Source organism: Zeus faber (genome assembly GCF_960531495.2).
Source record: "Zeus faber genome assembly, chromosome: 5".
NCBI lineage: Eukaryota > Metazoa > Chordata > Actinopteri > Zeiformes > Zeidae > Zeus > Zeus faber.
In genome coordinates this window covers 35289276-35303251 of record NC_137192.1, presented here as the reverse complement: position 1 = coordinate 35303251, position 13976 = coordinate 35289276, and the positions used below count along the sequence as shown (strand labels likewise).

The following is a 13976-nucleotide window of genomic DNA, read 5'->3' as shown; positions in this document are numbered from 1 at the left end:
TCCTCCTCCCTCCTCCCTGCTCCCTCTCCTCCTCCTCCCTCCTCCCTCTCCTCCCGTTCGCTCCACCCTGACAACAGAGCTGCAGTTACAGGACTAAACACTGAACAAACTCAGGCTGTTTGGGAAAACAGGGGTGTCAAACATTAGGCCTGCGGGCCAGACCTGGCCCACAGAGGCGTCCAATCCCAGTGGGATATATATATATATATATATATATATATATATATATATATATATATATACTGTATATATATGTTTCACTGTTTCACAAGACTTTAGAGTCTCAGAATCGAAACTTAAATGATTCTACTGGTAGTCTGGGATGTGATTTTGAAATCGATTGATCCATAAAGAAGATATTGAGGCTGAAAGAGGTGTAGATCTGGGGGCGTGGCCTCTTTGATTGACACATGTCTCATTAGCGTTCGTGCAAGGTGTGTCTTCCTTCCTTCCTCCTGGCTGTCTGGTGGTTTCACTGGCCACGCCCCCAGCACACCATGACCCCGCCCCCCAGCTGCCCAACTCTATAAAGCTCTTACTCAGTTTCCTGCCAAAGATGGCGACGAGCGTGAAGCTAAACCCTTGAAATCATCCCTTCACAGTCAGTCTATGGCGTCAACAAAAGACGATATATCTTACAAATATGATGTATCCATAGTTTGCTGAATCGGGGTTGGTCAGGTGAGTCAGGCAGGCACACACACACACACACACACACACACACACACACACACACACACACACTCATGCACACTCACGCACACACTAGTCATCATTACTTCCTTCCAGGTTGTCAAGGAAGAGGGTATATGGAGTTTACGAGGTAGGTATCTCCATAGCCACACACACACACACACACAAACATACACACACACATACACACACACACACACACACACACACACACACACACACACACACAGAGTTCAGGAGGGGTTCCCGTTGAAATATTTTGATGGTGTTTGAAGTGTGAACGTTCCCACCTCTTCCCAGGTTTCATGATGATCATTTTGCAGATTCAAACAATGAACATTGACAGAAAACTGAGGGTCAACGTTGTCTGATGTTCATACGAGATGTCTGCTAAATACAAACACACACACACACACCTTTCTCGACTCAGTAAAAGACGTTCCACTGCCTGCAGGCGTGAATAAAACGGTAAAGCTTTCACTAATTCCAGGTCATTTATCTTTGCATGCCTCTCATTAATGAACAGAAGAAAAAGAAAACAGTAATCAGGACACGCTCTGCAGGTCTGACTTAAAAAAAAAACATCATGCTTTTATCCAGTCATATGCAAATGTATTCAAGGGGAGGTTCATGTCTTATTCAGAGGAAGAAACCACAGGAAAAGGAAAAGGAAAAGGAAAAGGAGACTTTGGGCGCGGTTTAAAGCGTCCACCAGCAGGGGGTGCACTGCAGCGCAGACGACGCCCTTTAAAGGAGCGTTAAGTGAGGCGACGCCCCTCCCCTCAAACCACCTCCAACTGCTCTGCTCTCGTCTGGACATGGAGAACATTTTCACCACAAAAGTAAAGAAAGATGTAGCCCCCTTGTTCCTCCCCTGGTTTCCTCTCCTTGTTTCCTCCCCTGGTTTCCTCCCCTAGTTTCCTCCCCTTGTTTCCTCCCATGGTTTACCCCCTGGTTTCCTCTCCTTGTTTCCTCCCCTGGTTTCCTCTCCTGGTTTCCTCCCCTTGTTTCCTCTCCTCGTTCCGTTCCACCACTAAGTAAAGCAGATGTTGTGACCCGACGCTGTCTGGGTCTCAGGGCGTCTCAGGCGTGGGACCGGCGGCGCGGCCAGAAGATACTGAGCTCCTCCGACACTCGGTGGAGTGAGTCCTGGAGGGAGGAAGGAACCTTACCCTCTGTTGGTGACAACGGCCTTCTTCAGGTGGATGTAACTGGCTGGAAAGACTCCCTGAAGAGAGAGAGAGAAGAAGAAGAAGAAGAAGAAAAAGCAGAAAGAGCAACGTTACAAAGCAGTATTGATTACTGCAGAATAGAATAACAATCACCTAATCCATCCCATCATGGGTTAGAACAACAGGACCTTCTGGCTCCCATGGAGGAACCCAACCCAGGGCTGGATGGACCGGGTTACAGGTTCTGTTGCACGTGGACCTGCCAGGTCCTCAAGGTTCCCAAGGTCCTCAAGGTTCTCAAGGTTCTTAAGGTTTTTAAGGTTCTCAAGGTTCTCAAGGTTCTCAAGGTCCTCAAGGTCCTCTAGGTTCCCAAGGTCCTCAAGGTTCTCAAGGTTTTTAAGGTTCTCAAGGTTCTCAAGGTCCTTCTTCACTGCGCTGACACTGCAGCTGCTTCTGTCTCATCCGCCAAGAAGTTGAAACTTATGATTAGTTTCAGACAAACACAAATACAAGCTCAGCTGGAGCACACACACACACACACACACACATACACACGTGTGTGTGTGTGTGTGTGCATATGTGTGTGTGTGTGTGTGTATGTATGTGTGTGTGTATGTGTATGTGTGTGTGTGTGTGTGTATGTGGTTGTGTGTGTGTGTATGTGGTTGTGTGTGTGTATGTGGTTGTGTGTGTGTGGTTGTGTGTGTGTGTGTGTGTGTGTATGTGGTTGTGTGTGTGTGTGTGTGTATGTGGTTGTGTGTGTATGTGGTTGTGTGTGGTTGTGTGTGTGTGTATGTGGTTGTGTGTGTGTGTATGTGGTTGTGTGTGTGTATGTGGTTGTGTGTGTGTGTGTGTGTGTGTGTGTGTGTGTGTGTGTGTATGTGGTTGTGTGTGTGTGTGTGTGTGTATGTGTGTGTGTGTATGTGGTTGTGTGTGTGCATGTGTGTGTGTGTATGTGGTTGTGTGTGTGTATGTGTGTGTGTGTATGTGGTTGTGTGTGTGTATGTGTGTGTGTGTGTGTGTGTATGTGGTTGTGTGTGTGTATGTGTGTGTGTGTGCATATGTGTGTGTGTGTGTATGTGGTTGTGTGTGTGTATGTGTGTGTATGTGGTTGTGTGTGTGTATGTGTGTGTGTGTGCATATGTGTGTGTGTGTATGTGGTTGTGTGTGTGTATGTGTGTGTGCATATGTGTGTGTATGTGTGTGTGTGTGCATATGTGTGTGTGTGTATGTGGTTGTGTGTGTGTATGTGTGTGTATGTGGTTGTGTGTGTGTATGTGTGTGTGTGTGCATATGTGTGTGTGTGTGTATGTGGTTGTGTGTGTGTATGTGTGTGTGTGTGCATATGTGTGTGTATGTGTGTGTGTGTGCATATGTGTGTGTGTGTATGTGGTTGTGTGTGTGTATGTGTGTGTGTGTGTGTGTGTATGTGGTTGTGTGTGCGTATGTGTGTGTGTGCATATGTGTGTGTGTGTGTATGTGGTTGTGTGTGTGTATGTGTGTGTGTGCATATGTGTGTGTATGTGTGTGTGTGCATATGTGTGTGTGTGTGTGTGTTTGTGTGTGTGTATGTGTGTGTTTCAGGGTGGTTAGAGCTGAGTGTGATCTTGAAGGAAAGATTCACTTGAAAAGTCAATGTGACTGACAGAACAAAAGAGAGAAAGAAGGAAAGATAAATAGATGCTTCTAAATGGAATTACATCCAGTTTTTATTTTTCATTTTTGTTTTAATAATTGATTTTAAGAATGTTAATGTCATGTTGTCATGTTGTGGTGCACATCTATGACATCATCTCTATGAGGTCAATATATTTTTTGGTTTCAGAAACGTGATAAAACATCTGACATTTTACAACTTTTTTTTACAAATACTTTCTACAGTGTTCTCTCTCTCCCCCTCTCTCTTGCTCTCTCTCCTTCTCTCTCTCTTTCTCCCTGTCTCTCTCTCTCTCTCTCTCCCTGTTTCCCCCTCTCGCTCGTTAATAATTGATGCCTTTCTTCCGTCTGATGCTGAAGAACTTCCCTCCGTCATGAATCATTGATTCTGTTTGTTCAGAGGCAAACATCCCAGTTAGACCTGAACTCATAATAATCTCTTATCCACCAAGGAGGATGGACGGGTGGAGGGCTGGATGATGGATGGATGTAAGCATGGACGTTGGATGGTTGGATGATGGACGGACGACGTGGTCTCCCAGGTACTGCACACCACGCTCACGCACCTTGAAGGGTCATGTTAGATGCTGTTCATCGACTATAGTTCAGTTTTCAACTCCATAGTCCCCACCAGACTGGCTGTCAAGCTGCAGGAGCTCGGACTGAACACTCTGTGTGCCTGGATCCTGGACTTCCTCTCAGCCCGGCCCAAGGTGGTTAGGGTGGGGTTAGGGTGGGGAGGCACATGTCCAGCTCCCTCACCCTGAATACAGGATCCCCCCAGGGTTGCGTCCTCAGCCACCTACTGTGCTCCCTGTACACAAATGACTGTGTGGCCAGGTCCAGCTCCAACACCATCATCAAGTTTGCTGACGACACCGTTGTCGTGGCCTGATCACCAAAAGCGATGAGAAGGTCTACCACGAGGAGGTGGCTGACCTGTCACTCTGGTGCCAGGACAACAGCCTACACCTGAACGTCAGCAAAACCAAGGAGCTGATTGTGGACTTTAGGCGATGATTACAACCGAGGACGCACGCGCCCTTGGTGATTAATGGGACTTCTGTCGACAGGGTGAGCAGCTTCAAATACCTGGGAGTCCACATCACAGAGGACTTAACATGGACTTTACACACAGACACTCCGGTGAGGAAGACGAGGCAGCGTCTTTACCACCTCAGGCAGCTGAAGAAATACAGGGTCTCGTGAGGATCCTCAAGTCCTCCTACTCTGGAGCAGTGGAGAGCATCCTGACAGGCAACATTACTGCCTGGTTTTGGAACTGTACTGCTCAGGACAGGCGGGCCCTGCAGAAGGTGCTGCCTTCAGGCCAAAGTACCACTGGAACTACCCTCCCCTCCCTGCAGGACTTATTCACCAGGAGGTGTAGTAGCAGAGCTGCAGCATCATGAAGGGTCCTCACCACCCCAACAACGGACTGTTCCAGCTGCTGTGGTGGAGCAAGAGCCTCCACAGCCACACAGCAAGAACAGAGACTGAGACGGAGTTTCTTCCTCAAGCCTTAAGAATGTCAATGCTTAACTCACTAGGGGTCCTAACAAAAAGCACTGAGTCACTCACATAGTACACACTGCCTTAATGCACTGTATGTAGCACACTGTACTGCATACTGTATCACTGTTCTGGGTTACTACATACTGTACTGCATACTGTGTCACTGTACTGGATAACTCACTGCATACTGCACTGCATTGCTGTTCTGTTGGGTGTTACTGTATTGCTGTGTGGTACTGTTGTATACTGTACTGTATATCGCCATACTCACTTTATTCATATGCACTTTACTGCACATATCTGTATATCCAAATAGCCTATCCCAAATACATAACTCTATTCCCTTTACTTCTATTTTGTACCCCACTCTGTATGATCTTTATGAGTCAATTTTATTTGATTGATATTATTCTATTCACTAACTGCATCAGGTTTAAGGAATCAGTTAGTTTCAGTTAGTTGCTAGGTAGGAATTAGGTTAGCTATTATATTTGGTTTAGAAACTATTGTGCATAATATCCGGGTGCATTGCAAAGACATTTCACTGCATATATGTATGAAGGTATGCATATGTATTTGACAAATAAACCTCTTGAATCTTGAATGAAAAGATTGATAGAGATTGATAGATGAATGGATGTAAGGATGGATGTTGGATGGTTGGACAGGTGGAGAGATTGATATACATACTTGTGATGACAGATCATTTGAATACATTCATTCCATTGGTTAAATAAAGGAACCGCCGTGCTCAAGCAGGACGCTGCAGAGTGATGAGAAGTTGTTCTCTGAATCAGCGACTTGAGCGTTTTGACTCAGTTCAGACAGTTGTGTCTGCAGTTGGCGACTCCCGGCTCACGAGTTGTTTGATTCGATTCATTCACAACCAAACATTAGTTCGAGAGTGGATAAATAATGCTGAATGCAGAATGAAGTGGCTAGCGTTAGCATTAGCATAAATAACAACAAGGTGGACTACTCTATTAAAAATCCAGTTTCTTGTTTTGTAAAACATATATCACCACCAGCTGCCACTGTATATATATATATATATATATATATATATATATATATATAGTGATTGCACAGAGTACAAGTACTGAGGCAACAAAATGCATTTTTCTGCATTTCACATCCTAGTAACTGCCGTATCCAGGAGCAGTGGCCGCAATGTAGTGGCGCCCGGGGAGCAATTTGTGGGTGAGGTGTCTTGCTCAAGGACACATCAGCACGCTACCAGGAGGAGCCGGGGTGGAACCGGCAATCCACTCGACCTTCTGAGCAACTGCCCACAGGTATACATATATAGTATATAAAGTATATTTACAAAGTTATTTGATTTATTCGTCATCTAAAAAAGTACAATATGAAATATAAAAAAACATTTTTTGCAGTGTTTCTTTGTATTTCTCTGAATTGTCCCGCACTCCTTTGTTTCATCTTTTCCTCCCCTCTTTTTTGTGATCTGTCCTCTCTCTCTCCAGCAGGTGTTTAATCTCAACTCCAAATTTAAGAGATGAAGGGTTGATTTACACTTTGTTCCCTGCAGAGGTTCACACACACACACACACACACACACACACACACACACACACACACACACACACACACACACACACACACACACACACACACACACACACACACACACACACACAGTCCGAATCCTGGGATTAAAGAGAATTTCTGTGCAGGAAGTAGTAAAAGCGGAAAGACAAGATCAGAGGAGAGGAAGGAGAGGAAGAATGAGGAGGAGGAGGATGAAGAAGAAACAGCAAAGTGTAAAAAGAAGAAACAGAATTTAAAAACAAGTTTAAAATGTCTCCGCAGTTCAAAGGGATGAGAGCAGAGCCTAAATATCACTGATCTGCTGGAATGCAATATCTAATATTATCTATATAATATAATATAATATAATATAATATAATATAATATAATACAATATCATATAATATAATATACTATATAATACAATAATAATACAATATAATACAACACAATACAAGATAATATCATATCATATGATACCATATCATATATAATATAACATAATACAATATCATATAATGTGATATAATATGATACAATATTATATAGTATAATACAATATAGTATAATATAATATAATATAATATAATGTAATACAGTAGTCTTAAAATTCCTATTCAAGGAACCCTAAAAATGTTGCAAAAATATCACGTAACACAAAATAAAATGTGAAAATGCTAAGAAAATAGAATAACATTTATGTTAGAACTTACATATCCATACGTTTCTCTTGCAAATTAAATAAAACAGTTTTCATGTAAATTAATTTATGTTTCAGTCGACTGAACATTTACATTTCACATGAGTGAGGATGTGATGTAGTGCACGCCCACACACACACACACACACACACACACACACACACACACACACACACACACACACACGCGCACGCAGGCACACACACACACACGCACTGGGTTGTGTCTAAAGGTCAGGGAGCGGCAACATCCCATAACTTTATAGATTCATGACAGAGTGTTTGGAAATCTCCGTCGGGGAGAATTAAGGTTTAGCGCCCTTATGCTGCTTCCCATTAAATCCATGTTAATCCACCGTTGGAGCTACGCTGGCCATGTCAGCTGCGCAGGGTCCGGGCGGGGTCCGGGCGGGGCTTGGGCGGGGCCACGTTTGCATTTCCCTACTTTTGCACGAGGGGTGTATTGTTTTTCCAACCGCGCTTTTCCGTGGAACAGGCTGCGGCGCCTTCTCCACGGAAACACAAGATGAAAGCTTTTCGTAAACGGTGTTTGATGTCAGCGCCTTGAGGCTGGAGCTGCTGTCGCATTTGCTTATTGATCCAGACCTGGTTTAAATGCAAAGAAGCAAAGTACGTGTGATACGTAGAAGTAATGCAACACATCCCACGACCAAGCCCAACATTTACAGTTGTCACATTTGAGTTACAGTGAAAGTTATTTTTGGCAGATGACGACATCAACTTTATTTGAAAACCTTTGACCTGGATATCTGCAAGAGCTTGTTTGAGCTGAGGTCTCTGCAGAGCTCATGGGATGTGTTGTGAGATGGTCGAAAAAAAGATCACGTGGTGATCTCATGTTTCAACAAGAAATAAGCAGAAATCACAACCATTCATTTTTATTTTTCACAGAACTAATAAAAGTATTCAGGGGGTATTTCATTAAAAAAAAAACCCATTTAAATAACTGTTGTTTTCAATATTCCTCCTCTCTTCACACCGACGCATCTGGGACGCTTCACCACGAAGCGGGTGGAGCCGCTCTGCCCCGCCCTTTAAGCTGCGCCAATGCACCGGGTGTAGTTCGGGCGTTAGCTGCAAGCCCAAGCTGTGGGCCACACTCCAGACAGTAAATATCGACTTCATTTTTGCCACCGTCCACTTCCTGTGGAATATGAGATTCTTGCGGTCTGGTTTAACGTGTCTCAACGCATGTGTCCTCCACCGGGGGGGGGCGCTACATTGGTGCTCCATCGTGGAACTCCTCCATTGACTTGAATGACTTCCGGGCGGTGAGTGGACCCGGCCCTGCCACCAGCACTGATTGGCAACATTTGCAGACGGCGCTGACGTGTCACGGAGGAAATAGAGTATTTCCCACTGCTCCTTTGACCAAACCGTGACTCAATGTGTCATTCTGTGCGTTTCCGGTGCCGGAGCTCTGGTGGTGGGCCACGCTGACGTGACGCCTCTCTCCTTCAGGGCTCTGGGGTAAACCTGGTCCTAGAAATAGCGAAGCTCAGGACTAAAGCCTCTTGGACGAACACAACGAGGAGAGAAAGGAACCAGAACAGAACAAAACAACAATGGAGGGTTTGATCTTCCAGAAAATTAGTCAAAACCCAGAACACAGACGGCTGGAGATCCACACACCGGCCTAAAAAACCCTCGGTTTGATACGGTATTATCCTGCCCATACGCACGCACACCCACACAGCAAGTTAAAATATACCAGCGGGTGGAAATCCTCACAGAAACGTGCTGAAATCCAAATGGATCAAAGCGGTGTCATGGACTTTTTAATGGAGATTTTTTGTTTTCAGGGGAGACGGGTGTCTTATGTCTCCTATTGTTGAGTTAAGCAAGAGATACGGTTGCACACGCGGAATATGCGGCGCGTACGGATGCAGCGGCTTCTCTGTGTCCCAGTACTACGGTGTTTACACGTTCACTCTTGTCTACGTCTTCATGTTCGTCTTAATTTAGATACAAGTACAGCTGTCGTTTTCTGCTCCAACGAGGGGAAACCCAAACAAAGAACTGAACTCCAGGGCCTGTGTTTACATCGGCGATGCTCAGCGGTCTCTACTCATCGGTGGAGTTTATGATTGTCAAGTGCCGGCCTTTCTACGTGGAAAATTTACAGCTATTCTATTGGAAGCTGTATATACACAGTAAATACCTCCTAGCCCCCGTAACAATGACAGAAATGAGGCACCCAGTGAACCGTACGACACCATCAGTGAGCAACAGACAGCCCACTCAGATGGATTTCTCATTCTTGCCGGGGACTTCAACCATCCTGACCTAAAGTCAGTATTACCAAAACGACACCAGCACCTTGCCTTTCCAACAAGGGGAAATAATACACGGGACCTTGTTTACACAAACCACAAAGGCGAATACGAGGCTGCCCCCTCCCACACCTCCGACCACATCACTGTTATGCTGAAGCCAGCAAACAAATCACGGGTGGAAGTCACAAAACAGGTTCAGATATGTGTGTGGACTGAGGGTGCCAAATCTGCACTCCAGGATTGGGTCGTGTTCAAGCAAGCAGCCACCTACAACTAACATACTGACATGCAGGAGTACACTGAGACTGTGACAGCCTACATCACCAAATGCATTGACGATGTGAGTGTCACTAAGACCATCACCTCCCTAATCAGAAACCATGGCTGACAGGGGAGGTTCACTGACTGCTGAGGACCAAGAACAGAGCTGGTGACGCAGCCGAACTGAGAACAACCATAGCCAACCTGTCCTGTGGCATCAGGGAAGCTAAGCATCTGTATGCCAAAAAGATAACCAATCATATCAAAGACAGCAGAGACACACGGAGCCTGTGGCTGGGGATCAAAACCATCACAAACTACAAACCTCCACCACAGGCTTGTGATGGCAACATGCTGAACCAACTCAGCAATTTCTTTGCATCTTTTGAAGCACAAAACAACGCACCTGCACAGAAGACACCACCTCCCCTCCACGACCAGGTTTTGTGGCTTTCCCCAGGCAGCGTGAATAAATCACTCTCCATTATTAACGCAGACAAGGCTGCCGGTCCAGACAACATGCCTGGTCCTGTGTTGAAAGATTGTGCAGAGCCCTGTTTGACCACACCCCCGAACACCCTCCTGGTTGCATCCCTCTCCTTTCTCCCTCATTTACTGCCACAACTATGACAGGAAGAGGTCACGTGACCAGTTGCTGTTCTAGTTTTCCTGGACTGGTCGATACATGTTGTCGCCTGATATTTCTATGTTTATGTTTTTCCATGTACATGTTGTTGTTTGTTGCTATGTTTATGTTTTTCCATATACATGTTGTTGTTTGTTGCTATGTTTATGTTTTTTGATGTATATGTTGTTTGTTTCTATGTTTATTTGTTTCACCCATGGTGATTCTCCCTCTTGGAGTGGTAATGATGATTAGTTGTTTAAAGACCAAAACATGGTAAGATGGTTCTCCAAAGGGTGGGATTGGTGGTGGTGTTATTGCAGCAGTTATTGATGATTATGATTATGATGATGATGATTTAAGAATGAATAAAGAGTTTCATTGCAGGTTGACAAGTTGAACTTGCAGACTAACTCTGTCCTAGATGCAATGGAACAAATACTCTTTGTTGTATGCCCAGCATGCTGACAGCACAGGTTACAAAAAAAAAAGAAAGATTGTGCAGAACAGCTCAAGGATGTCCTTACGGACATCTTCAACACCTCTTTGAGTCAGGCTGTTGTCCCCACATGCTTCCAAGGCACCACCATCATACCTGTGCCAAAGAGGTCGCCCCCACCACACTGTTGTGGGTCTCACCAGCAACAATGATGAATCGAACGACAGGAATGAGGTGAACTAAATGGCCACATGGTGGAAAAATAACAATCTTTCCCTAAATGTAGGGAAAACAAAGGAGAATGTTATTGACTACCGGTCAGCCCACACCCAACACCCCACTGACCATCAACGGTACTGCTGCGGAACAGGCGAGCGGCACCGAATGTTTGGGTGTGTACATCACCAAGGACCCCTCCAGGACTACTAGAGAAAGAAAGCCCAGCAGCGTCTTTTTTCCCTCCGGATAATAATATAATAATGAGAGCAAGGGCCCCAGCACCCATCATATGCTCCTTCTACCGAGGCATCATAGGCATCTGTCCAGCTGCCTCAATGTGCGCTTGGGGAGCTGAACTTCCTCCGACCGAAAGGCCCTGCAGCAGTTCAGCTCTCGAAGCAGTGAATACGGAATATCACTAGTGCCTCACTCCCCTCATTCCTGGAAATTACAACACCCGCCTAGCCCGCGAGGCCACCAGCATTGCGAGTGACACCACCCGTCCCTCACACAGCCTCTTCAGTCCTCCGCCAGATGGGAGAAGATCGCGGAGACTCCGAGCCCGCTCCAGCACACTGTGAAACAGCTTCATCCATCAGGCTGTCAGGACGCTGAACTCTCTCCTCTCTGCCTCCAAAATGTCTGGAGTGTAGACTTTGACTTTGACTTTGACTTGACGTTTTATGGTTTTGTTGTTTACAGAGGGAAATGGCGGCATTATGTCTCATATTATTTAGTGGCATGTGTGTTGTTTTATTTATTGTTGATGCTTTTTGTTCATATGTCGTAGAATGCATCCCAGAACACACGTAAAGGAGGGTCACGCTTTTCCCGTGTGGAAACTGACCCTCCAAAGGAACGAATGGACTTTGTTGTTGTCGTTTGTCAGATTCAGTGTGAAGCACGCAGGCAAAAATAAGCTTAAATAACAAAAGTCTGGGTGTCCAGCATCTATCATGAAGTGACTCTTAACTATAAAATTATGCTTCCATGAATCACTCGGGACTTTTGAGTAAAACATTTTTTTAATTATCATATTTCTTGAGGCTGTTATTAGACGTACAGGGTCTTACATGACCTGCAAATGACACCAGATTGGGAGATTGTGCGTGTGAAACCAGAAGGTTGTTTTCTTGGTTATCTTACCGAGCGGAGGCCAGGGGCTACGAAATAATTTAGAAACCACTAATTAAGATGTATTCACATTCAAGTCAGGGCTACGAACACTGAAATAAGTTATTATACATTCATGAAGCCAGTGTTGATTCCGAGGGGTGAATCCAAGTTCTTCAGCCGTGAAGGGCCACTGTGCCGACCGCGTAAAGTTTAGCGGGATTTAAGTTTTGATTCAAGGTTTTATGGGTCCAGAGCAACATGTCTCCTTTTGACAGCCTTGGCTCAGCGTGGCCCCTGGGGTGGCCACTGAGCCAAAGCCCCCCCACAGGGGCGGGGGACCCCTCAGGAACCCGTGGATCTCAAACCTCCTTTCCATGATGCTGTGCTTTCACCACTCCAGGCACGGCCGCTCTGGCACCAGGCGCCGCGTCTGCGGCAGCCAGAGTCTCAGTCTTTCTGCATCTTATTGAAACTGTTGTCACCGGGAGCCGCACGCAACCTTTTTGTCCAAAGACAAAGAAGACCAGACACCGGGCGAGGGGGGGGGTGCCAAGCGTGGCTCCACATCCAGCTGTTCCTCCTCCAGTGGAGCGGTGGCGTCGGGCGAAAAGACATTCGCCGTATGCAGCCGCATGGAGGAACTAAAAATAGCCTGCTCCTCCGAGCGCCGGCGGTTAGAAGACAAAGCACCACGAGTGGAGGGACCTTCAACGTCCCTTTGCTCTGAACCGGTTCAAAAGAGGCTGGATGACAGTCGGACGGAATGAAAGAAAGAGGTTTGTTTGTTTACCTTGACATTTGGCTTCCTGGCAGAGAACCCTCGGAACCATCCTGGAAGAAAGCAGAAACACGGCGGGTTAGAGGTCTGGAGGCTCCTGAACGTCCGGAGCAGCAGAGGGTGAAGGGCAGGGATCACTGAGCTTCAGCGCCTCCTTCTTTGAAATAGAAACTCACTCTTTATTCCTCCTCCTGCCTTTTCACAAACATTCCTTCATACAATCAACTTTTCCGTCCCCCTCCCCCCTTCTTTCCCAAATGTTGACGCGATTTTGACTTCACCGTTCACTTGTTCTGGGACATCATGCCGGCTTTTATTTGTGGTGGTTTTGGCTTTGTTCCCCTGGTCTTATCTCCATCTCCGTGACTCTAACCCGGGCAGGTTATGGCCAGTTGGGTTTGGGGAAAGTGGTACTCTTTCGATGGGGTCCATTATTTGTAATACTGGAATTGATCCGCAACGAGGCGCTGTCAGTGCAGGAGGAACGTGTGCAAGATGCTGCTGAGCAACATCACTAGGCTCCTTCCATGTGCGGGAGCCAATCACATGAAGGATAGGATCTAGATATTTATAATATTCTCAACCTTTTCCATTTCTTCAGACATTCACAGGAGAGGAACACAGATAAACACCATTTAGGGGGAACCCCATCCCAACCCAAGTCTGACCAGGGTCTCTAACCCCTCGGTCAGGCACCGCCTCAGTTCTGTAAAATGTCCGCGGACGACGAGGTGCCGCTACTTTTATTCTGAAAAACAACATTTTCTGCACCTCCTGTTCCTCAACCCTCACCCTGTCCTCAAGCGTTTTTAAGTGGGTGTAACGAAATCCTGGAGCTTTCTTAGTGGATATACGGCGTATACCTGCATCTCACGTAGACTACACACACACACACACACACACACACACACACACACACACACACACACACACACACACACACACACACAAAGAGGT

The 13976-nt window shown here is 45.9% G+C and overlaps 1 protein-coding gene across 1 annotated transcript in view; it reads right to left on the bottom strand.

The window, feature by feature from the left end:
* The window catches only part of LOC307230336 (dedicator of cytokinesis protein 3-like), a gene marked incomplete at both ends in the record, with an annotated part of 128695 nt that overhangs the window by 63149 nt on the left and 51570 nt on the right, over positions 1-13976 (bottom strand). Inside the window, 2 exon segments of the mRNA XM_080000642.1 lie at positions 1866-1921; positions 13032-13072. Of these exon segments, the coding sequence (XP_079856768.1) occupies positions 1866-1921; positions 13032-13072 (97 nt within the window).